This window comes from Dermacentor andersoni, chromosome 11, assembly GCF_023375885.2.
Source record: "Dermacentor andersoni chromosome 11, qqDerAnde1_hic_scaffold, whole genome shotgun sequence".
NCBI lineage: Eukaryota > Metazoa > Arthropoda > Arachnida > Ixodida > Ixodidae > Dermacentor > Dermacentor andersoni.
In genome coordinates, this window is record NC_092824.1 from 126473461 (window position 1) to 126498548 (window position 25088).

The window sequence follows — 25088 nt, forward strand, 5'->3', positions numbered from 1 at the left end:
ACCTACACGGTCATATAGAAGGCGCACAAAGGTGCTGGTTGTTTGTCCCACTACCTTTTGGCCGGCTGTGACTCTGCATGCACTGAATCCCTTGATTGCATCTTTTCCATGAGCCAGTTCCTTAACTTCACCAACGAACACCGTCGGGATGCGTACTTCAGAGAAATAATCCAGCACCTGTCATCCTCTCCCAGCAACGCCTCTTTGTGCATGTTCACCCTGAAGGATGCTACCTTATAGTAATAATAACAATAAATAAATTCTTTATTTGTGAATTTACAGGGTACAAATAAGTGTTAACGTGTAGATATCTCCATAACGAGTACCCTGACGGTCCTGATCTTCTCCTAGTTATACCATCCCACCTGTGCTCTACAGTTTTTCGTGATCTTCACGACGCCCCAACCGCTGGCCACCTTGGTGTTTCTCGCACACATGGCCTCATGTGCCGTCGCTTCTATTGGCCTGGCCTAGCTCGCTCGGTGTAGCGTTATGTCAGCACCTGCAAGCTCTGTCAGTGCCGAAGGAAACCGTCTGCGCTTCCTGCTGAGTTTTTTTACCCCATCGACTTGCCACCTGAGCCCTTCTGATGTGTTGGTTTGGACCTTCTCATACCCTTTGCTACATCTGCTTCAGGGAACAAATGGATTGCCCTCACTACCGATTACACGACGTGCTATGCAGTGACACAAGTGCTGGTAACCAGGTGTGTTACAGACGTGGCAGACTTTCTGCTCCATGATGTAGTTTTAGTACACGGTACCCCACGTCAATTGCCGACTGACCGAGGCCGTACCTTTCTTTCTAAAGTCTTTGATGATGTCCTGCACTGCTTTTCCATGCACACAGCATCACCACATCTAACCAGCTCAGATGAATTGGCTCACAGAGTGCTTGAATTGGACCTTAACAGACATGCTTTCAAAGTACATGTCGGCTGACCACTGTATCTGTATCTGTATCTTGAGAGCAATCTGCGTTGGGGGCAGAGTCTAGTTGCATCGGCGGCTCGTAGCTTTGTGCATGCTGTGTGTTCTCAATGCTCACTTTGCGCAGAAGCAATAGACAGCATGAATGTCACTTTGCTCGCTGCTGTTGCTGCATTTCCTCACGCCAGTGTTTTGACAGTGCGTGTCCATAGTCATCGGGTGTGATGTGTTTATGTTTGCTGTGCGTGCTGACACCATGCTTACTTAGTATTTTAGTTAGCAAGCGAATGTTTACAAGTTGATACGACCGATAAAAGTACTATCTTTGCTTCATACGGCTGTCTGATAATTTGCTATCACAATCGATGCTTCGCATTTTGGGCGAAACTGCATCTTTTCTTTTTAATTTTTTCTTTTTTTGTGTTACATCTTGGAGGCTATGCTCTTTATCTACGAGGTGTTCTGCCGAGAAGCGCCACCAGGTAATGTCTAACATGGTGGCCGGGACGCGTATCGGCACACAAAGTGCCAAAAAGCATAGCCTTTCAGATTCGTGGCTATTACTGAAAGGAAAGCATCGCTGGGATACGTGTTTGGGCGCCACCTTATGCGTATAGTGAAACTCAGCAGCGTGCAGGCGGTGCATCTACGAAAGTACAACGGAGACCAACGTCGCAGCAGGTTCTGATGTGTTTCGAGAGTGCATTTTAGAGTGCAGCTCTAGTTCCTGCAGCGAGCGCCGCTGCATGCGGCCCGTCACGCTATGGCGCTTGTGCTGCGCCAGCTGAAATGCCGTCTCCTCTATAGTTGGTTACAACTCAAGTCTGCAGTGAAGCCCCGCCCACGCCCTCATAACTGCCAGCCACTGTTCCTCTGCGAGTCTGAAAATATTTTGTACAAACTTTCCCTGTTACCTAAATAAGGCGGTAACGACAAAAATGAAATTATAAGCGCGTAATTTTGTACGTTTTCATTCGTCTGTTATAGTGTAACGGTGAAAGCCTAACTGTTTAGTGAACTGAAATGAAACGCTTGCTTTGCTGCAACTATTTATTGCCAAGTTTCGCTTCAGTTGGCAGTGAAATTTCATAGCTAAAATGGGGTCAGCAGGGAAATTAACTGTACCACGTACTTTTGAAGAGTGAAACGCTCAGACTCCATACACTCTGGCCACGTCTGTTGCACACCTTATAACTTCCACCGATGAAAAGACTCTTCAAGAACAGCAGACGCTCCAGAGGTATCAGGTATGACACCATATTTAAATGGTCACATGACGGCGATTTTGTTTGCGTCTGTAATTGGCTGGCGGAGAAACAACCCTGTGCGGTCTGTGTGCCTTGGTTGCCAACTGCTGCTTTTTTTAAAGTTGTATCCTACTATAGCATAGATTTCCTTACAATATACTAGAGGGAATTCTGACACTGAAGTCGTTGACCCATCATGGGAGTGATAGGAAGTACATAGATTTCTCTGATCTTCGTGCTTGTGGATTCAGACGTTCTTTTGGCTTTGTGTATTAGGTTTTATATGCCTTCATTGTCATAAATTTCAGAGCAATCTATATTCTTCGAAGTGCAGAATATGCTGTGAACACGCACAGTCACTACTGATTGCAACAATTGAGATTGTCGGGCATTTCACATTCCTTGTCGGTGCATGCATCCATGGCCTAATGGTTACAATATCAGGCCTCTGTGCTAGAGGTCCTGTACTCGAATCCTGCCGTCGGACAGTTTTAACAATGTTTATTTAATTATTTATTACGCAGTACATTGTTGAAAATGACTAGTTCACAAAGTCGCAAAGTTGTTTGTAGCCAGCAGGACGAAGTTTAGGCAAATCCATGTACTCCCCATAATTCCCATGCTAGTGCAACCGCTCCCATTGCAGCTCCCATAGACACAAGCGCCAGAGTTCCCTCTAGTAATTATTGTATGCAACTGTATACGCTCTGGACCTCGATGCATGCGCCGTCGGCTGTTCTTCTCGAAGCATGCGCAGAACAATCCCCAACCCGCATGCCGCCTTGAATGGCTGCCTGCAACTATTCCGATGCGGCGCTGGCACTTTTTGTGGGTCGGCGCAGTCGGCGTGATGAATGCGCGGATGGAACAAGAGCCATTTGAACTTCGGGCCACGTTGGCCACGCCCGGTTATGTTGGCTGCGCCAGTGCTTAGAACTATAGACATTGTTCTTGCCAACATGGCGTAGTGTGTGCGCGCACGCACTCACGCTACATCGAACTACATATGCGCCTTAATTGAGAGATTTTTTTCTCTGACTTTCATTAGATCGAATTTTGTATAATTCGAATTTTTGTAGCATCCCTGTGGAATTCGAATTGATGAGCTTTTACTGTACTTTGGTCCCCCTATTGATGTGTGGACCTTGCTGAAAAGCTCCTTTTGTGAAGCAAGGATGATATTCCATGTCTTTAGCTTGCCGGAAGGTGACACTAGAAAATACGAGGTCATCAAAGGCAAGTTTGACAAGCACTCCATGGCTGCTTGCAACGTCGTTTATGAAAGCACTTGCTTTCACCGCAGAAGCCAGGATCCAGGCGAGTCCGTCGACGACTTCGTCACAGCTATGTACACGCTTGCAGGCAGGTGCGACTTCGGCACTTTAAAAGAGAGAATGCTTCGCGACTGCTTTGTCGTTGGCTTCAAGGATGCGAAGCTCTCCGAAGCACTGCAAATCGATGCCAACCGCACGCTGGCAAGCGCCATTGCCAAGGCCTGTCTCAAAGAAACAGTACACGAGCAACAACAGCGGTTGCAAAACAACGATGGTTTGTCCGTTACGACAATGGAAATGGACATGGGCACTATCGGAAAGATGAGTGCATCTTCGCAACCTCTTCGAAAGGAGCATCTCGCGCATTATGTAGGGGGCATGGCAACTCAAAAAAAGCTTAGTGGTGCATTGAGTGCATTGATGTTGCCGAATGACTTCAATTTTAAAAAAGAAGAAAAGAAAGGGAAGATGTGGTGTTGCATCGAATGCAGCCAGTGCTCCAATGAATGTGCACCAGAATGCATCAAAGTACTCCATCGTGCCACGAAGCGACGCCTGCATTCCAACACTGCTCCAGCATGTAAGCTTGCCGGTGACATCGCCACCCACCAGGATATATAAAGGGTTCGCTAAAAATAAACGGGGGCTTCTTGCTTTGGGGCTTGGACTGTTGTCTGTTGTGTTCTTCCAACAGTGCGTCTGCCCCGACATGGTGGCAGTAACGCTACACTCTTCGGCATGTCTGGCTGTGACAGAAATAGGCACATCCTCAGATGCATCCGGCTTGTATGCAAGGATTGTGTCGATTGTGTGTGACGGGTGGTGGCGAACCAATAAGAAAGGAAAAAGGGTGAAAAGCCAGTGATGCTCTGAGTAGCGGTATTGTATGCGTAGGTTGTGAAGGGTAGGATGACATCCCAATTTGTGTGGTCAAAGGCTACGTACATCGCGAGCATGTCGCCAAGCGTACAGTTAAAGTGTTCTGTGAGGCCATTGGTCTGTGGATGGCAAGCAGTAGTTGTGTGGTGCACAATATTGAGGCTGGCTCTTTGAGGATGGCTTCGACAACTTCTGACAAGAAGCCACATCTGCGATCACAGAGCAACTCCTGTGGTGGACCATGACGCAGTATGAATTGGCAAAGCAGAAAGGAGGCCATAACGTGCACTGTTGCCACTGGGAGGGCGGCAGTTTCGGTGTATCCTGTGAGGGGGTCAGCAGCCATGATGGCCCAGCGATTACCAGCAGATGTCAGGGGAAGTGGCCCATACAAATCGATGCCAACGGACCCAAACGGCTGGGTAGGGCAAGGTAACGGTTGCATACCGACTGGCGAGAGGTGTGGTGAAGATTTCCGGCACTCACAATCAGAACACAAGCGAACATACTTCTGAACATAACTGTACATCCCGTGCCAGTGGTATCACTACTGTTGAATGTGCTGGTAACTTTTGAACACGCCCGAGTGTGCACACTGTGGATCAGAGTGAAATGACGCACATATTTCAGAACACAGACTGCTGTGTACTACTAGTAACCACTGGTGGCCATCGGCGTTGTAATTGCGTCGATGGATTAGGTCATCAGGAATGGCAAAATGGTGTGCTTGACGACGCAAAGCGCAAGTGGGTGGTTGCGTCGATGGATCGGAGAGCAAGTCTATCAGCAAGGCGATCGAGTGGTCCTTGCGCTGTTCGAAAGTTATGGTGCGAGGGTCGATGGAATAAACGTGAAGCTGCGATGTGGAGCAGCGGGCATTGTCATTGGCCAAGACAGAGCGTGAGAGAGCATTAGTGTCAGAGTGCTGGTGGCCACTACAATAGAGTACGCGAATATCATAGCACTGCAGGCAAAGTACCCAACGGGCAAGGTGGCCTGAGGGGTCCTTCAGTGACAATAACCAACAAAGTGCGGGGTGGTCCGTGGTGAAGTCAAATGGCCAGTCATACAAATATGGCCAGACCTTAGCAACAGCCCAGATGATTGCCAAACATTCTTTTTCTGTCACGGTGTAGTTACTCTCAGCTTTCATAAGCATGCAACTTGCATAAGCCACAACATATTTGGAAAACCCATGTTTGAGCTGCACAAGAACTGTGCACAAGAACTGTGTGCACCTCTGTAGGGGCCGTTGGGTTGCAGTGGCGCAAAATTGGAGGTGATGTCAGGAAACGGCACAGGATTGCAATCGCCTCGGACAACCACGAAGTGAGGAGTCCGCTGCCTCCAAGGAGCTTCGTCAGGGGCGATATGATGGTGGTGAAGTTTCGAATTAAGCATCTAAAGTAGAAGCACAGACCTAAAACACTGCGCAGGTCTTTGACAGATGTAGGTTTAGGGAATTCGGCAACAGCCCGGAGTTTGGCTGGATCAGGGAGAATACATAACCTAGTATGGTCAGCTGCCTTGCTGCAAATCAGCACTTCCTTAAATTTAGTTGTAGGCCGGCATTTCTCAAGCGCATAAAAACACGCCGGAGGCATTGAAAGTGCATGGGGACATCCAGAGCAAAAACAATGTCGTCGTCAAGGTAGCACAAGCATGTATGCCATTTCAAGTTGCGCAGAATGGTATCCATCATGCACTTAAAAAAGTTGTGGGTGCATTACAAAGCACAAAGTCCAAACGGCATGATGTTAAATTCATACAAGCCATCAGGCGTGAGAAAAGCTGTCTTCAGTCAATAGTCATCTGCCATAAGTACCTGCCAATACCCTGAGTGCAGATCGAAAAATGAAAAGAATTCTGCTCCTTGTAAGGTATCAGTGATGTAATCAATTCGTGGTAGCAGGTAAACGTCCTTGCGAGTAATCTTGTTGAGGCACTGCAAGTCTGTACAGAACTGTGTTTTTTCGCAACAAGGCTGACAGGTGATAACCATGGACTGTTTGAAGGTCAAATCACTTCGTGTCGAAACGTGTAGTCGACTGGCTCGTTAATTATACGATGTTCTGCGGGAGACATGCGATACGGGTGTTGCCACAGTGGCGGTTGGGAACCAATGTCGATGCGATGTATAACAGTGGATGTCCGGTTCAGGGAAGGTTGCCTGGCATCGAAAGAAGAACAGAATTCTTCTAACAGGCACAGAAGCTGGGAACGTTGGGCCGGCATAAGGTTATCAGCAATGGAGGAACTGAATACATCACAGGGTGATGGAGCAGACATAGAAATAGCACTGAGCATACTGTAAGTGGCGCACTGCGTGTCACCGAGCCCGTCCATAACTTGTGCGGCTTCGATGGCTTCCACGCTGCCAAGACATCCCCCTCGCAGCAGCCTCACAGTGTATGGGGACGGGTTACTAACAAAGATAGTGCTGGATCTCTCAGTGATTTCTATGGTCACAAAAGGTAACAGCAGACCCTTTCGGGTGCAAAAGTGGTAAGATGGAGAAAAATGTGCAACAGTGTCGGAGATGCTGCTGCATAGACAGACACAACAGTTGACAAGTTCGGGGGAACTATGGTGTCTTTGATGAGTAGCTTGTTCAAAGCCGAAGGACTGTTGGCCAGTGTCAAGTCTGACAACGGCGAGAGTTCTATTTTGGTGCGTGCTCAATAAATCGCAGCATTGTGGTGGGAGAGAAAATCCCAGCCTCAGGGGAGGTCATGCGAGCATGAGGAAATTATGATGAATTCAGCGGTGTTTAGAACGTCCGCAATGACGACACGAGCGGTGCAAGCCGCTATGATGTGAATACACTGGGCGCTGGCTGTATGGAGGGATAGTCCAGAAGAGAAATCGTCACTTTTCGAAGCAAACAGCTAAGTTTCAAGGTCATAACAGATACGGCAGCTCCAGTGTCCACAAGCGCAGATACGTAAACACCATCTACAAACACATCTATCACGTTCGATGGGCTTCATTGAGGGCTTTCAGATTTCGATAGCGTCGCAGCCCGTGCCTTGTGTACTGCAATGACCAGTTTTCCTCTTCTCAAATGAAGGGACAAAGCTGCATCGGCGATAGTGAGCGACGACATGGAGAAGGCGAATGGCAAGTGATGGGCCTCGAGTGTGCAGATGGCAATGAGTCTGAAGGCGGGTCATCATCACATAAGCAGGGAGAACTGACAAGATTACTTGTCGGGTATGATGCAGCGCTAGAAGGCTGCACACGATTGCAAAAGCATACCACATGGCCAGCTTAGCCACACGCAAAGCATATTGGTCGATTGTCCGAAGTGTCCCACCTATTCACTGTAGCAGGTCCCATCCATGGCACAGGAGGTGCTGTACAGTGCGGCTGATATAATGGTTGTGCAGCGGGCTGCCGTCGGGCTCTAGACACGACGTTGGCAAAGCTGAGAGGCGCACATAGCGAAAGTGATTGGGGCCAGGCGGTGATATCAGCGTAGCTGAGTGGTGCAGGTGCACGAATCTGAGGGGGCCAAGCGACGGCGTCTGCAGAGCTGAGAGGTGCAGCCACAGGAACATTTTGGTGGAGCTCAGGCAAAGTGGCATTGATCTCGTGCTCAATGGCGTGGCGGAGTGGAGGCATAACACGCGAGGTGGGATCCTGCATATGATGTGGCTGCGCAAAAGTCGGCAATCATAGTTGGCTGGCAATCTCCTCACAGAAAAACGCCTTTATTTCCTCTAGCAATGCAGACTGGTCTGAAATTGTAACCAAACCAGTGAGGGGTTCGTCGTCAAGCGAGGAAGAGCGACGGGTCAACAACCCTTGCCTCCGTAACTTTTTATGGCTTGTTAGGAATGGTCGTACGGGGTGGCAACGTGCCAGCTATTTCAGCCCGCTGCACGTGTTCCAATCCAACCAGACGGGGCGCACTTCAGAGAACTGCGAATAACCGGCAGCCACGTGGCGCAGGGTCAGCTCAGGAATGTGCTACCCGCCAGCGCCACCCTTGACGGAGCAGAGTTCTACAAAGCCCTCTGACGTCGGCTCCGGACCTTTACACCTGTGTGTGTGTGTAACACAAGTATGTAAGCCCGCTTCCTCCAAAAGGGCGGGTCATCTTCGGTGATGTCGAACGGTGATGTCGAACGATGACTGGACGGACGTTTCCGTTCGCTTGGAATCAGTGGGGGGGGGGGCAAGTGCTTATAAGCAGCGGTTGTCGGCTGCGTGAGTGTGCTCGTTGTCGTGCTAAAAATGTACTTGCGAGCTGTGTGCTCGTTGTCATGCTCGAGATGTACTAGTGAGCTGAGTGCTCGTCGTAGTGAGCTGTGTGCTCATTGTCATGCTCGAAATGTACTCGTGAGCTGTGTGCTCGTAAGCTGTTTGCTGTATGCGTCATCTTGCGGGCTCCATATGGGAGTCACGCTAGACTGTCGATATATGTCTTGTTTTAAATGTAAATCCTGCAAATAAAGCCTGCTCGCCTAGTCCTGTCGCCCCAAGGTCCTCCCTACAACTACGACCGCTCCAACTCCTACAAGCTTTGGCACCATGTGATGATTTCGGCCACAGAGCGAGGATTCTTGGCGAGCAGCATGTGAAAGGCATCGTCTTCTATAGCTTTCAGCACATTACTGATCTGATGAGACTCCACCATGGATGAGTTCGCTTTCTTGCATAAGTCCAGAATGTTTTCAGTATAACTAGTGGATGATTCACCCGGCTGCTGAGATCGGGCCTGCAAATGCTGCTCGGCACGCAGCTTACAAGAAGCAGGGCAACCAAATACATCGACAAGGACAGTCTTGAAGGCAGACCAGGTCAGGAAATCTGCTTCTTGGTTGTGATGCCGTAGGCTGGCGACACCTGCGAGGTAGAACGGCACGTTGTTCAGTTTTGCTCGTTCATCCCACTTGTTATGCGTGCTGGCCCCCTCATATGTAGTGAGGCAGTCCGCCACATCGTTGTCAGCCGCGCCAATGAAAATGGCAGGGTCACAGTGACGGTGCACATCAGGACACACAGTCGGTACAGGAGGAGGTGGTTGCTGGGAGGCATCCTGAGGCATGGTAGATGGCACGGTACGAGATCGATGTTCCAGGGTGAGAGTTTTGAGAGCACGGCACTCTCCGCCAAATGTTAAGGTAAGGCTCAGACTGTCGCCGCTGTGCTGCTCCTTGTCCGATCAAATAAACACCTTAATATTTGGTAAAAGTGCAGGGTACGGACTCGTGAGTGCGAGCAGCATTCCCGAGCAAAAGCACGGAGAGGACAACTAACTATACCGTTACAATCCTTCCCTACACTTTATTGGATAGCTCTCGACTCACTAAGTATGTTGTCATGCTGCACGACACAGCCGAAGGAAGAGAAGGTAGAGGTGTGCACGAGGAGCTGGCCGCTGCCTGTCGGCCTTGCATTACGGTCCTGTCCCTTGCTCTACGCTATCTATCATCTTGTAAATAAACCCATCCCATCCGTAACAATTTTGGTGGAGGTGCGGGGTAGATCATACTGGACGGCTGAGCTGTGCTACCCCTTCGACGCAGCAAATGGTTGGCCGGAGCTGCCACCAGGAGACGCTGACATGAGTGATTCGGATGGAGGCGACATTCGCGAAGAAACCACGGCAGAAAGCATTCGCCCAAGGCAAGCTGGCTACTGGACACCTTATCGAGAAGCACGCACATTCTCAGGCAAAGCAAATGAAGACGTTGAAGACTGGTTGAGACACTACCAGAGGGTGAGCCGCCACAATGAATGGAGTGCATCGGCGCAGCTCTCTAACGTTGCCTTTTTCTTTGCCGGAACTGCCCTGATGTGGTTCGACAATAACAAGGGCTCACTCATAACTTGGGACAGCTTCGCCGAAGAGATAACGAAATGCTTTGGTGATTTGCTTTCGAAAAAGAAAAGGGCTGAGCAGACACTTTCACGACGAGCACAGTTACCAGGAGAGACATGCACTACCTACATTGAGGAAGTTGTGAAGCTTTGCGGAATTGTGAACGCATGTATGTCGGACGAGGATAAGGTTGGACACCTACTCAAGGGAGTTGCCGAAGATGTATATAAATTTTTTATCTCCAAGGATGACCTCACTACCTCTTCCGACTTAAGGTGTCACTGTCGTACGTTCGAGGTGCTTAAAACACGCCTCATTCTTCCCAAGTTTGATCGGCTGGACAACGTGACCAACGTAGCAAGTGTAGACGTATCTGTCTCTGACGGCCTTGCAGCTTTAGTACGACGAGTTATCAGAGATGAGCTGGCTCATTTTCAAGGCCCAGACGCCAACCATGTGTGCCACCAATGCTCCGTTGAAGAGCGCTACTGCGAGGCACCGGCAGCCTGGCCACAACCTGCCTACAGCGACCATCTCGTTTACGACAACACCCATGCCCAGAGCACCATGGTCCAGCCGCAGCCTACGAGTTTTGAACGTCGACACGACAGACTGCCACGATGTGCATCTCCAGCCCACAACACACCTTGGAGATTTGTGCCCAACTTCAATGAAAATTGCAGGCCGCCTGTTTGCTACAGCTGCAGGGCTTAGGGACACATCGTGAGGTATTGCAGCCATCGCCCACAGCGTGATTCGCAAGATCGTGCATATTCACCCCGCAGGCAAGAAGCTGCATGCTGGCAACCATTTGTCCCTTTTCATCAGCTACCTTGAGAGTACACGCCAAGGAATGACACCCCATTATCTGACCACAGCCCGACTGACATGTCGATCGCCATCTCTGCCTCGCCACTCAGCTACGCCGCCCGAGCTGGGAAAGTAGTTGGTGCGACTGATGAGGTGAGGTCACGGGACGGTCATTTTTTCAAATGCCTCCACCTATCGTGATGCTAAAAAACTATGTGTGTGTTTGTGCCGATGGTGTAAATACTGTGGCTTTGGTAGATACTGGTGCTTCCGTGTTTGTGATGTGTCCTTCTTTCAAGAATCGCCTAGGACCGAAAGTGATGTTAGCTTGGGACGTAAATAGTACCATGTTTTGTGGAGTTGGCAGTGAACTGTTATGTCCTGTTGGAGTGTGTTGAGTTGTCATAACCATTGGTGTAAAGGCATTTCGAAAGGAACTTACTGTACTCGCATGGGCCACGCATGATGTAATTCTTGGCATTGACTTTTTATGGGAATCTGGAGTAACATTAGACTCTAGGGCTGGTGGAATTTCACTCAGCAGCGATGTCAGACCACCAACGCTCGATGACGTTCCATCCGATTGTCAAACAGTATTTTCTGTGTCCACTGATGTACGTGTGCCTGCGCAGAAGGCAGTGTTCAACCCAGTGACCTCGTCGCGCAGCGCGTGTTGGTTTTTTGCTGTGGATTAGTTGAACCCGAATACGTCAACACGCTAAAGAAGAATGTACTTGTCCCTCGCTCACTTACCGAAGTTGTAGAAGGTTGTGCTCACATGTGGACTATGAATGTGTCCTCTGACTCAGTTATTTTGCCTGCAGGACTGAAAGTAGCACGCTTCGAGGAAGATGGTATTGTGAGCATCCGTGCAGTTGCTACTTCCATGGATGCAAGCTCGTCGCTCAGCGACCACTCTTCAAAATTTAAGAGCATGATTAATAAATCGCTTCCCTCTTCTGACCAACAAGCGCTCCAAGAGCTCTTTGCCCGCATGCTTCAGTGTTTGACTTTGCACAAGAGCGTCTACATTCACCACCGCATCAATACTGGAACAGCGTTGCCAATACGACAGAAGTTGTACCGCATTTCCTCAGCTGGAATGCAAAGTGATCGCCGAACAAGTTATAGACATGCTACAGAAAGGTGTGATCCAGGAGTCCAATAGCCCATGGGCGGCTCCAGTTATATTTGTCAAGAAGCAAGATGACTCCTGGCGATCCTGCGTTGACTACAGGCACTTTAACGCAGTGACAAAGAAGGATGTGTATCCTCTCCCATGTATAGATGATGCCATTGACTGTTTACATTCTGCCTCGTACTTCTCCTCTGTTGATCTGCGCTCAGGCTACTGGCAGATACCTATGCACCCCCCAGACTAGGAGAAGACTACCTTTTATAACATTGGATGGACTCTTCGAGTTTAACGTAAGGCCCTTTGGTTTGTGTAATGCTCTGGCAACATTCGAACGATTTATGGACACGATTCTGCACGGACTTTGATGGGAAATATGCATGTGTTACCTGGACGACGTCATTTACGGCAAGACATTTCACAAGCACAACCAATGACTGGAAGTTGTCGTTGACTGCCTGTGGCAAGCTGGACTGATATTAAACTCCAAAAAGTGCCATTTTGGCAAGTGTCAAACCCTTGTTTTGGGTTTCCTCATCGACAAAGAAGGCATCCGCCCAGGCCCGCAGAAGCTTCCAGCCATTCGCGACTTCCACCAGCCGAAGACGGCGAAAGACCTCCACATTTTTCTGGAATTATGTTCTTACTTTTGCCGTTTTATTAAGCACTTTGCCCGGCTAGCTCAGCCACTCACGGCACTCCTTCACAAGGACACACCGTTTACGTGGACTACTGAGTGTGTCTTCATTCCGTCAGCTAAAATTTCTGCTCACCTCAGCTTCAATTTTGCGCTTTGCACTTTGATCCTGAGGCTCCAACTGAGCTTCACACTGATGCTAGTGGTCTGGGTGTTGGAGCAGTACTCTTACAGATACATGACGGATGCCAGCTTGCCTACGCAAGCCGTACTCTTACCAAGGCTGAGCGGAATTATACCGTAACCGAATTGGAATGCCTCACGGTAGTCTTTGCCACCCACAAGTTTCGACCATTCTTGCATGGCCGCCACTTCATGATAGTGACAGACCACCATTCTCTTTGTTGGTTGGTTGGACTACGCAATCCATCTAGCCAATTAGCTCAGTGGTCATTACGGCTTCAAGAATACGACTTTTCCATCACTTACAAGAGTGGTCGCAGTCACACCGATGCGGACTGTTTATCTCGCCTTCTGTCAGCAAGCATGCAAGATACGGACGATGACTTAGATGAATACCTTCTTACCATCTCTGAACAGTTTCCTGATGCGACTGCCTTCAAGCGTGAGCAAAAGCATGACCCTTCCATTTGTGGGGATGCGCGACTCTCGCGCGTCCCCTGATGTTTTTCCCGCATAGCGCGCCTCCTGTAGTGCGGCTTCGCCGCATGGCCCGCGTGATGCCCGCGGCGGTCGATGTGGTCGGGGAGCGGTGCGAGAGAAGGCGCGAGTGTAGCGCTGCTAACGCCGCCGACAGGCGGGGCGACTTGGGCGCCGGGAGACAAGGCGCTTCCTCTTTCCCGGCGGGTCGGGGGACAGCGTGGACGTCCCGCATGCGCGCCGACCCATGCTTCTGCGAGACCGTCTCGCGTGGCCGCCTTCGAACGTGCCACCATTCGCGTGACCGTACACGCGAACGACCAGGCGTTGGGATCCAGCATGGGGCGAACATATTCGCTCGCTATCCGGTCGCTCGGTGAGTCGGACTTCTAGATTTGTCGCGCGCCCATCGGCATGTTTTGTGGATAGCAACTCGGCTAGCTGGCATTGATCTATGAAAGGTGCAATAAATGCCCTTGTGATTGTTTGCACTACTGTACTGTCGTTCCTTTGTCCCAAGAGTACGGAGGAGAACCCCATATCTCCCACGCATTAGACCTATTCTTGACGCCACTTGGTCACCAGCACGGGGCTCACCTTTCATTATTATTGATGGCTTATTGTATAAGACGAATTATTCGGCTGACTGCGCTCCACTTCATCTCATGGTTCCCCAAACATTGAGACCTATAATCCTTCAGGCCACGCACAATGACATCACGTCAGGCCACCTTGGCTTTGCTCGGATGCTCCACCGACTGCGCAACCGTTTCTATTGGCCCAAGCTCTGGAAGACAGCGAAGCAGTACGTTTCCAGCTGTGCAATTTGCCAATGACATAAGCAGTTAACAATGAAGCGGTATGACCTTCGAATAGAAGATGAAGAAGTGTGGGAACCGGGGGACAGAAGAAGAGAAGAGAGAAGTGAGAAATAAATGTAAACGAGATGGACGCCAGTTCCACAGCAATGCTTTACGTCTACTGTGTCGTTTAACTAGGAACGCTACATTATTTTGGCGCAGCCGACAACTCACTCCAACACGTGGGTGACATTTTTCCTCGAGGAGACCTCCACAGAGAAGATCATCTTTTCGAGATACCAAGCTCAAAACGAACCAGCACTGGAACTACCTAGCGAACTCAACTCGGCAGAACTCGTGAACCTGGTTTTAGAGAAGGCTTCCATGGACATTGCTGAACTACATCGGAAGGGTGTGGTGAAAGTGAACTTGCGTCTGGCGATCTTCGACGAATTAGTTCTTCAACCGATGCGTCGAAAGGACTCTGGATCACGGTCTTCGACAGAAGAGGTGAGCCTCGTTTTGAAAGCTCTTCAGCTACAACAAGAACAGATTGCGCAACAAAACCAACTGGTGACGTCACTTATAAGCTCTCTAAATGCTGAGAAGCCGGCGACTAATTTTGTAGAACCCGATGCGTTCGACGGCATGTCTTCAAGCCCAGAAAGTTGGCTTGAATTCTATGAATATGCCGCTGGGAAGAACAAATGGCACTCTAATGAGGACAAGATTACCAACATGCGTAGTTATTTAAGAGGTGTTGCACGGAAGTGGTACGATCTGCACATTATTGAAGATGTTGGCAACTCTTGGAACCAGTGGAAGGAAAAATTCTTGACGACATTCCGAAGCAACCCAGTGCAAAGATGGGACGCCGCGCTTAATTTCAAATTCAAGCAGGGCTCCCCCGTCGAGTATTTCTTTGAAAAACACCTCCTTTTAAAGCTGGCCGAGCCTATGCTTCTTCCTTCTGCCATAGTAGCACTAATAATGCACGGATTGCCCGCAGAAGTCCTGAAGCTAGTGCAAGCACGATCACCTAAAACTATGGACGGGCTCCTGGAGTGCCTTCACGACATACCATCTACTTCAGAAGAAAATATAACCGCTGGCTCAAGCAGTCGCTTCAGACGGACCGGCACGGATTGGTCAAGCCGTAATCCGCGAGAACCGAGCCGCCTTGCAGGCAGTACAGAGAACTTGGGTTGGCGTGCTCCCAGAGGTCGAGTGAATAACGTCAACGACGACCCTGTCCCTCTACTTTCAGACGCTCAAGAGTCTCCGGCGACAAAAAACTAATAAACAAGGGTGATCAGTCCGACCCGATGATCACAACTGAGACTGTTTATTTAACTTGCTCTAGCCTACTTCACATTTCTGTCAAAGTGGGAAATAGACATATGATGGCTTTGGTTGACAGCGGTGCATCTGTGTCTACAATAAACGCCAAGCTGGTAGATTCAAGTCACCTGCATATTGGAAGAGTACTACAGGTGCAAGGGTAAGATGGAAAAGTGACAATGCATAATCAGTGGGCCTCAGTAAACATCGAGTTCCAAGGTGATGGAATAGAGAGTGAAGTGCTGGTGATAACGGGGGTGATGTACGACTTTCTGCTATCCAGACCAGATATAAAGAAACTAAAAATCAATGTATACTGGGACAATGCAGTTTTAGTGGAAGGACTATCAAGGGAAGAGACACAGCAAGATAGAAAAGATAACCTGCGAATTGTCAAGTGCGTGGAGGATATTGCAACGACCTACCCTGAACTTGTATGCATAGGAAGCTATCCACAAGCGATGAAGTCACACAAGGTGCCTTTCGAACTAACTGACAAGACCGTCATCCGAAAATCACCTTATAACATGTCAAGAGAACGCAAGATATGGTTGAAGAAAGAATTGCAGGAGATGCTAGACGCCGATATAATCCGGCCTTCGGTGTCACCCTTTGCTTCTCCCATAACTATTGCGCCTGTGCACAGATTACAGACTGTGCACAGATTGTGCACAGATTACAGGGTTCTCAATCGCCAGACAGAACTTATACCATTTCCCATGCCGAACATAGACACGATTATAGATGAGACAGGTGGTTGCCGGAGTTTTTCACGCACTGACTTGTGCAAAGGTTTCTGGCAGATCCCGCTAACTGAAGAAACAAAAATGTACACTGCTTTTATCACGCCCTTTGATCTGTACGAGTATAACCGGCTTGCTTTCGGCTGGAAAAACTCGCCAGCATGGTTCTAGAAGATTATGAACGAAGTCCTGAAGCCTTTCCTAGGTGTCTTTTGTAACGTGTACATAGACAATATTATCGTCTTCTCCAAAACAGAGGCTGAACATCAGGAACACCTTTCTCAGGTATTAAATGCCTTGAGCTTGGCACAATTCAAGGTTAATTTTAAGAAAAGTGCATTCTTTCAAAGAAAAGTTGTGTTTCTTGGAAGAGTATTTGATGGGACTACCAAAAGCACGAAACAAGAGTCCGTCGAGAGAATATCCCAACTGGTGAAACCATATGACGTCCACTCATTGCGTGTGTTTTTGGGATTAGCAGGACATTTCAGACCTTTCATAAAAGACTTTGCTATAAAAACAAGATGCCTCACACGCCTAAGGCAGAAAGAAGTTCCATTTGAGTGGGATGAGGAACGTGAGAGAGTCTACCGTGATCTGGTGCACAGACTCTCTGCTGACCCTATTCTACGCATACCAGATTTCACTTTACCCTTTGAACTGAATACCGACGCCTCACATTATGGAACAGGTGCAGTCTTGTACCAGAAATGTCCAGAAGCATCTGGCCGAGAAAAGCGACATGTAGTAGGCTACTACAGCTACACCCTCAAGCCACCTGAAGTCAACTACACCACTACTGAAAAGGAAGCTCTTGCTGTCCTAAAGCAATTCAGTACTTCCGTATGTACCTAGAAGGTGCGAAGTTTACTTTGCTCACGGATCACCAGGCACTCACTCATCTCTTGAATATGACCCAACCTAAGGGATGTATCGCCAGATGGGTGAACTACATGCAGCAGTTTGATTTCACCATCTCCCACAGACCTAGACCCCTTTTGACTGATGCAGATGCATTGTCTAGACTGATGATACAGGCCAAAAAAGAACAATCGGAAGAAATCAATGAAGTAAAATTGTGGGAAGGCACTGAACAATTAATTTTTATGGCAGGTCGCTATCAAGTCCCGCCAACGCTGGTTCCCAGGGTGCTTTATTTGTACCACGATAGCCCAGAATCTGGAGGACACGACGGATTTTGGCGCACCTACAACAAACTAGTCAAGAGATTTACGTGGCCTCACATGAAAGAAGACGTCAATCAATACTTTCGTTCATGCCACATTTGTCAAGTCAACAAAGTGAAATATAAGCAGCCTACCGACGCCATGATAATACCTTGCCACTCGAACGTGTCTTTTGAAGTTAAATAAGAAACAAGAAGGAGTCCGAAAAACGCAAGCTTTTCTTCTGGCCATAGATGAGTGCACCAGGATGGTCGCGGCACGGGCAGGAAAAGAAGATGCGAATAGTGTCATCGCCCTCCTCCAACGGGATATGTTTAGGACAACCAGGAAGACCGTATGTGACAACGGTCCAGCGTTCAAGAGTGAAAAACTAGCAAGATGGGCTCGAGACCACATTATATCAATCAAATTCTGTGCGCCATACCATCCCGCGGCGAATGGGCTTGCAGAGCGTGCTATACGAGATGTGAAACAATACATCAGGATGTACGATAGTTTCCCGGGTGGATGGAAATGCTCTTTAGAAGCAGCTGTAAGACATCACAATCGCTCCTACACCAGTGGCTTGGGATGCAGCCCGCAGTTCGCTTCTTCAGGAGAGACCCCTATTCTTCAGGCTGACCGGGAACTGGGGCTGTTAGAAAATCTCAGGATCATCGAGGAGAGAAAACAAAAATCGCAGGAGGAGAGGTACCGTAAACGAATCAAAAAAAAATTTTGACAAGAGACATTGCTCAGATATCCCAGACATTCAAGTCACCGACCTCATTCTAGTTAGGAAAGGAGTAAGAGAATCCAGTGCCAAATTTTATGGTCCTTACTCTGTGACAAAGACAGCCACTCAGAAAGGAATATTGAAGACTGTGTGGTACATTGGTGAACGGGGCTCAGTTGAATGTGCTTCGATTGGAAACGTTTTCAAGTATTACCCCAGGAGGGGTTAGCAAAAGAAACCTGGAAGGGTGAAGCGGTATGAGCCTTCGAATAGAAGATGGAAGAAGCGCAGGAACCGGGGGACAGAAGAAGAGAAGAGAGAAGTGAGAAATACATGTAGACGAGATGGACGCCAGTTCCACAGCAATGCTTTACGTCTACTGTGTGCTTTAACTAGGAACACTACAAACGACACCTTCTGCGAGTACCCTGCAGCCAGTTAAGCTGCCGGCCTTGCCATTTGAAAAAGTTGGTGTCGACTTGCTGGGTCCCTTCCCCAAGTCTACTACCGGACGTCGCTGGATTATTGTGTGTGTGGACTATTTGACCCGGTATACCGAGACGGTAGCACTTGCTTCGGCTACAGCAGCCGACATTTCATCTTTCCTGCTGTACTCCGTGATTCTCCGTCACGGTGCTCCACGTGTTGTGATTAGTGATCGTGGACGGCAGTTTAGTGTGGACGTTGTTGAAAAACTACTACGTCTTTGTAGATGTGATTACCGGCACTCGACCCGTTACCACCCGCAAACAAACGGCCTTACTGAGTGCAAAAATCGTACCCTGACCAACACGCTTGCCATGTATGTCTTCACAAATCCCAAGAATTGGCATTCTATTTTACCATTTGTTACATACGCTTACAATACTGCCAAGCATGAAGTCATGGATTATACGCTTTTCTTTCTTCTGTATGCGCGCAACCCCCAAAGCTTTTTCAACACTATCCTTCCCTTGTCTCCACATGATGACTCTTCCATAGGCCAGACTTTATGTCATGCCGAAGAAGCCCGTCGACTGACCCGCCTCCGGACTCTCTCCTCTCAAGATCGTGTGAAGGTTCGTTATGACGCTCGACATGTGCTCATCACATTTGCTCCTGGGGACTTCGTTTGGCTTTGGACACCGGTACGGAAAAAGGGGCTGTACACAATATTTCTGTCCCGCTACACCAGCCCATATGCCGTACTGAAACGTTTGAGTGACGTGACATAATTGCAAGAGTGACTTCACACAACCGGCAGTCACGTAAAACGCAAGTCATGCACGTCGCCCGACTCAAACTGTACCACCATCGGGCTACATAACTCGCTCGGAGAGCTTTGTCTGCTCCCGGAGAAGCTGTCACGCTGCACAACACAGCCGAAAGAAGAGAAGGTAGAGGTGTGTGTGAGGAGCCTGTTGGTCTTGCATGACCGTCCTGTTCATTGCTCTACGCTATCATCTTGTAAATAAACCCATCCCATCCATAACAATATTATGAAGTCTCGATTCCCCGAGAGCACAGCACATATTTAATTACATTAACTTTTAGTACAGCCATTTCAAAACATGCGCCAAGAGCAGCACGCTTCGGATGTGAAAAAGGTTACGTATTTCGTTACCGAAACCTGTTGTGGCAGTCTATCATACCAGATGCCACTGACGCGCACACACATTCTTTGGCCATGGTGCCTAAAGCTGAGTCCATTCAGTACTCGATGGGACAATAGGGGGAAAAGCATCCCGAGTGTTTCCAAGAAAAGCGAACAATCGGAGGGGCCAGTTTTTCAGCCTTCGGTGACATGGTCATTGTGCACCCTTCAACCACCACACCCCGCCACCTCTGCATTCAGTGACACGAGCACTAGCCTTTTTCACGTCCATAGCCGTGCTGCACTTTACGACCATTTTGGGCAGGCCATGCAAAAGATGCTGTAATTATTCATAGGTGGTGCTCTCGAGGAATGGAAGCCTCGTATCATAACTACGGAGTCGACAGCTACCTAAAAAAGCAAGAAAAGGGGGACACCAAGTTTGCGTGTCAGTCCTCCCTTAAGCTCTGAGCACATTCGCGAGTGTGTGTGGCCATGAAGTGCATGTGCCATTCCTGAAAACAGCTGCGGCATATGCTGTGTTTATAGCTTGAAATATTTACCATGAGAATTTAACGGAACACTCATTGTGCAGTGCTTAACATCTTTTGTAGTTGGGTGCACAGGTACAGGGATGACTACTTTTGCTAGGTACTTCTATGCATGTGCATCACTGGTGCACAATTGCACAAATTTGTGCCATAGCCCTTTGCTCCTGTTACATTTCCTTTGCCTTGACTCACACCCTCTATCATGCAATCATGTTCATTGTGGGACACCGGCACTACACCAAAGTCACCATCAAACAATTCGATAAATGAAGACTTTTATCGCAATAGGGTTGGCAGCGACAGCTCTGGACGCAATGTGCTACGGCCCACTAGATTTACTAGTACTGGCGGAGGAAAAGGGCAGGCTTGTGCTGCGAGGAAGCTGCCATGGCGGGCGCCTACTGCTCTCGATCACGCGTGCCTCACTCCTTTTCTTATTTACACAGAACCTTGTTCATACGTTCTGGAAGAAAATGCAAGAAATACTTTACTAACCAGGCAAGCTACATCCAACGTAACTAAAGAATTTGGCAGCCTCAACTACAATCTACATCTACATAATTCGAGTTATATGAAGCATTGCGCCACGTAACGCCGACACATGCTGAGCTGGTAGGGCCAGCAATGCCTGAGACACACATTGTTCTTGCGACTTCGGCAAGCTTATGTTTGCACTCCTCAAAGTTGACCTGGGGCAACGGTCTCTTCTTTTGGGGCAGTTGGGCAGGAAGTTTTGATGTGCCCACTCGGTGAGAGATGCCGATGCGGAACGACCTAGTGGTGGTTGAGCAGCCTGAAAAGCACTTTGTCATTTTTCTATTGCATACTGTTTTAAGACAGCAACAGGAAACCAAATCAAAATTGAACTACGTTGCAATGCTACAATACGATTCCGTCAGAGCGAAACATGACGCTCACTTTGTGCTGCCTGCAGCAAGGAACGGCGGTACAGTTCGGTTATCGCCATTTAAAAGCATACGGTACGCTTCCATCGGCACTACACCAAAGTCACCATTAAACAATTCGATAAATGAAGACTTTTATCGCAATAGGGTTGGCAGCGACAGCTCTGGACGCAATGTGCTACGACCCACTAGATTTACTAGTACTGGCAGAGGAAAAGGGCAGGCTTGTGCTGCGAGGAAGCTGCCATGGCGGGCGCCTACTGCTCTCGATCACGCGTGCCTCACTCCTTTTCTTATTTACACAGAATCTAGCGACCAGATAACTTATCGCACAATGCAGTTTGGTGATGTACTGAACATTGGTGCTGAAAGATCATGTTTCCCAAGAACATATTCACTGCTAAAAAAGAAGTGTAACTGTATTGCGTCATTTTTTGTGTTCCCGATCACGAACGTTGGCACCGGGAAATCCTACTAAACAAGATTTTATCAACCAGGTTCTACTGTATTTGGTTCCCTGTTGATTTAGTTTGCTGCAGTTTGAATTTTGAATGTGGAATATACAATTAATCCTTGATGTAATGAAGTCTGTAAAATGGGCAGTTCGCTTCATTATCTCAAAATTTCATTATGGTGAAATTTGATCTTTTATGCAAATAAGTAAAGTCCCTGATGGATTTTTCTTATATGGAAGGGGCCGCAAGATTTTTCTTAATTATCGGGCAATAAGAGTGACTGATTTGGATCATTTTTTGTGTTGTTGATCGTGAATGTTGGCGCCAGGAAAGCTTACGTAACGGGATCGTATCAGCGAGGTTCTCCTTTATACAAGTGTATATATGGAAGCAGAATGCAAAAGCACTTGTATACCGAGCTTTGTATGCATGTTACGAAGCCTGAGATGGTTTAACTTAAAGGGACACTAAAGGAAAATATCAAGTCAAGCTAGATTAAAATATTAGGCTTATGTAGTAACAAATTTGTCATTCATAATGAAAATAGAGCTTTTGTAAGCGAAGAAATGAGGAAAATTAAAAATCTGGGTTATGCCATGTGTTGTCCACTATGGTACCTCTCATGTGCAACGTCAGAGCTTCACAATCACAGAGAGCGGCCACTATGTATTGCGTACCGCCACTGCAAGTGGCATCGCATTCCTCTGTTTTACAATTGCCGAGGCAGGCGGGCAATGTGTGGCAGCCACTTGTCCCACTCCGGCTGCAGAGGCTCATATGACCATATCCGCTATTCTGAACCAAAACAGAGCCCAGAGTGAATCACGCAAGCAAGCGGAACACCTGCTGCTGCCAAGCAGTACGCTTGGTATGTAAAGTAAATAAAGAGTTTACGAAAGACATAATGGCATAAACAGAGGTCATGGGGAGATGACGTGAAGTCCTCTGCTTTAGCACAGGTGGTTCAAATCGAGGGGCAGCAGCGAGACCTTCTATGGCAATTTCCAAGTGCAACAAGGCGATATGTTGGCATACAGAACACGATGATATATTTCTAGACGAATACTCTATGAATCTTATCTCGACTGAAAATTTTCTTTTAATGTCCGTTTAATCTGGAGTCTCCTACTAGGATTAGCTGCGAGCAAGGGCATGTAAAAGATGGCTTATATGGTTGTGCAGCAGCTGACTTGGTCATTGTGCAATGCAGCCCCGGCTCGAGTGGCAAGCCAGAAGAGGAACAGCTCCAGGAGGAAAAAGCAGCAGCTGGAGGAGCGTCCAGGTCCAGGTTTGCAGCAGCTGCGCTGGCTGGGAGCATGTGCAGCTGTTGCCTGCCACTCCAATCTGTAGCCCTAGTTGCATGTACACATTATATTCCGGCAGAATGTATCTTGCGATGAAGGTTGACGTTAATGCGATTAGCATTGAAACAGTGTAGCAACATCGTATTGCAGACGCCGTAACACGTCATGCATGCATCCTGTATGCAGCTGAGCTCCTCTCGCACTTCCGACCGAACATGCTGCATCATCTAGTTGTAGCACTGCAAAGTACATGCATGGCGCGTGTGTGAATATATATTCAGAGAAGATTGTCTAAATATAAATGGAGTGGGTTGGATTCTGCCCAGCACCTGAAAAATGTTCAAGGATCTTTCTTTTGATTGAAGAGCAGCACATACCCAGTGCTACATTTACAGTTACCCAAGTTCGTGTCAAATAGTTTTGTGGCGGAGCAGGAAAAGAATGCTGCCCGTTGAAATGCAAGAACTAACTACAGTCGCCGACGGACTTTTCGGACGCAAGACATTCGGACTTGATGGAACATCCGAACTTTGTAAATGCGCCATCAGGGTTCCCATAGAGCTAATGCATTTTCATGACCGGATTTTCGGACGACGTTAGGCCCCAAAGTTCTATTTTCTGGACTAAATCATTCATTCCAAGTAGAGTGCATTAGAATAGGGGAGTGGGTCCAACGGAGGCCACAGCAAGCGGCGAGATTGAAGCAAAAAACGTTGAAATTTGTGGCGGCGCTGCAGTCGCCTTTTTCTTGAAGCCCCTCCTTCCTCTGACGTTCCGGCCAATCCGGTGCTTTGGCAGCCCGGCAGAACTGCGCCTACCGACGGTGGTTACGCCGTCGTCGAGCTGTCATCTGCTCATCACGCTGTCATCTGCTCGACGCACCGTCGTGCTTATGTTTTTCTACGTGACTTTTTGTTCCTAGTGTGTGCAGAAAAAAAAGCATACAATAATATCACTGCTTTGCCATGAATTGAGGTTCCTCGCTTCCGTCAAACGATGCCGTCTGCACTATGTCTACGTGCGCAGACGGCCGTCGCATATGTCTCCGGTTTGTCTTGTAACTCGGTGACTTGGCAGAGTGTTCGAAGAATGAGAGGATGAGCACACCTCGATGAAAGAACTACTGTTGTGTAGTGGATTGCAAAACCATATACAGTAGATTGAAAGGTCAGGCCAAGGTCTCGCTCTTTGGAGTCCCCAAAGATGAAGAAAGGCAACGTGTGCGGGAGCACAATCTTCACCACACCGATTGGCCTTTTGGATGCCACTGATTCCATTTGATAGCTGCACTTTGATGCAAAGTACATACTTAGGCAATATGTGCATATCATTGAAGGCCAGGAAGTATCTACACAGCGTGGAAAGCCTGCGCTTCGGTCTGATGCGGTATCCATAATCTTTTGCTGTACTTTCCGGAGTATCTCTATGAACAGCCCACACCCGAGAAGCCCACACAAAAGAGAACGGCCTCATATGCAACAGATGGAGGCCAGTCATCAAAGTGCAGAGAGAAGTGCATTCTCAAAGAGAACGCTCCCGCTCTCAGTTGAACCATCATTGAGATTGGAGGCATGTGACAATGAAAACCTGCGCGAGCTCGAAGACATAGATAACCGGTAAAATGCTTCCTAATCCAAGCAAATATAAACAATGTGTTTTGCTTTATTCACCCAGGGGACCTGGGAAACCAGCTACATCTCGGGCATATGACGCATAAAAATAGGGAAGAAAACGGCTATTCCGTAAATATTTTCAAAACGCACAATTAACCTACAAAAAAAAATGTGCTCCAGGTAACGAATAATGTTGCCTACATTCTCCCTAAATGTCAAATTGCATGGTATGGTAAATGCGTGGTATGGTAGCTCGCCTGATGGTTGAACATAACCACTGAGGGGTTGTACACACGCTGGAGACCACTCGAGGCATACTTGGCCGTGCGTAAGTTGTCTTTGCACATGTGGCCGCCGTGACACGTTCATTACAGCAGCACCGGGTGTGATGTAGTTACTCGGCTTGTTGTGAATGAGTACTTTACTGGATGCTAGGAAAGGCGGCAATGACTGCAAAGGGTGGCTGATCCTCGTGACCTTCAGTCTCGCATTATGGCAGT

At 48.2% G+C, this 25088-nt stretch overlaps 1 protein-coding gene across 3 annotated transcripts in view; it reads left to right on the plus strand.

Moving 5' to 3' along the window:
- Window positions 1–25088, plus strand: part of LOC126539588 (zinc finger Ran-binding domain-containing protein 2-like) — a 113415-nt gene that overhangs the window by 75800 nt on the left and 12527 nt on the right. For 2 of the 3 annotated variants that reach the window (XR_008614329.1, XM_050186474.3), the window contains exon 6: window positions 22882–22959. The exons of the other annotated variant lie outside the window; for it this stretch is intronic. Coding sequence is in view for 1 of the 2 variants with exons in the window: in XM_050186474.3 (XP_050042431.1) it covers window positions 22882–22959 (78 nt within the window). In the remaining variant the exon portion in view is untranslated. The remainder of the gene's footprint in view (window positions 1–22881; window positions 22960–25088) is intronic. 3 annotated transcript variants of the gene reach the window in all.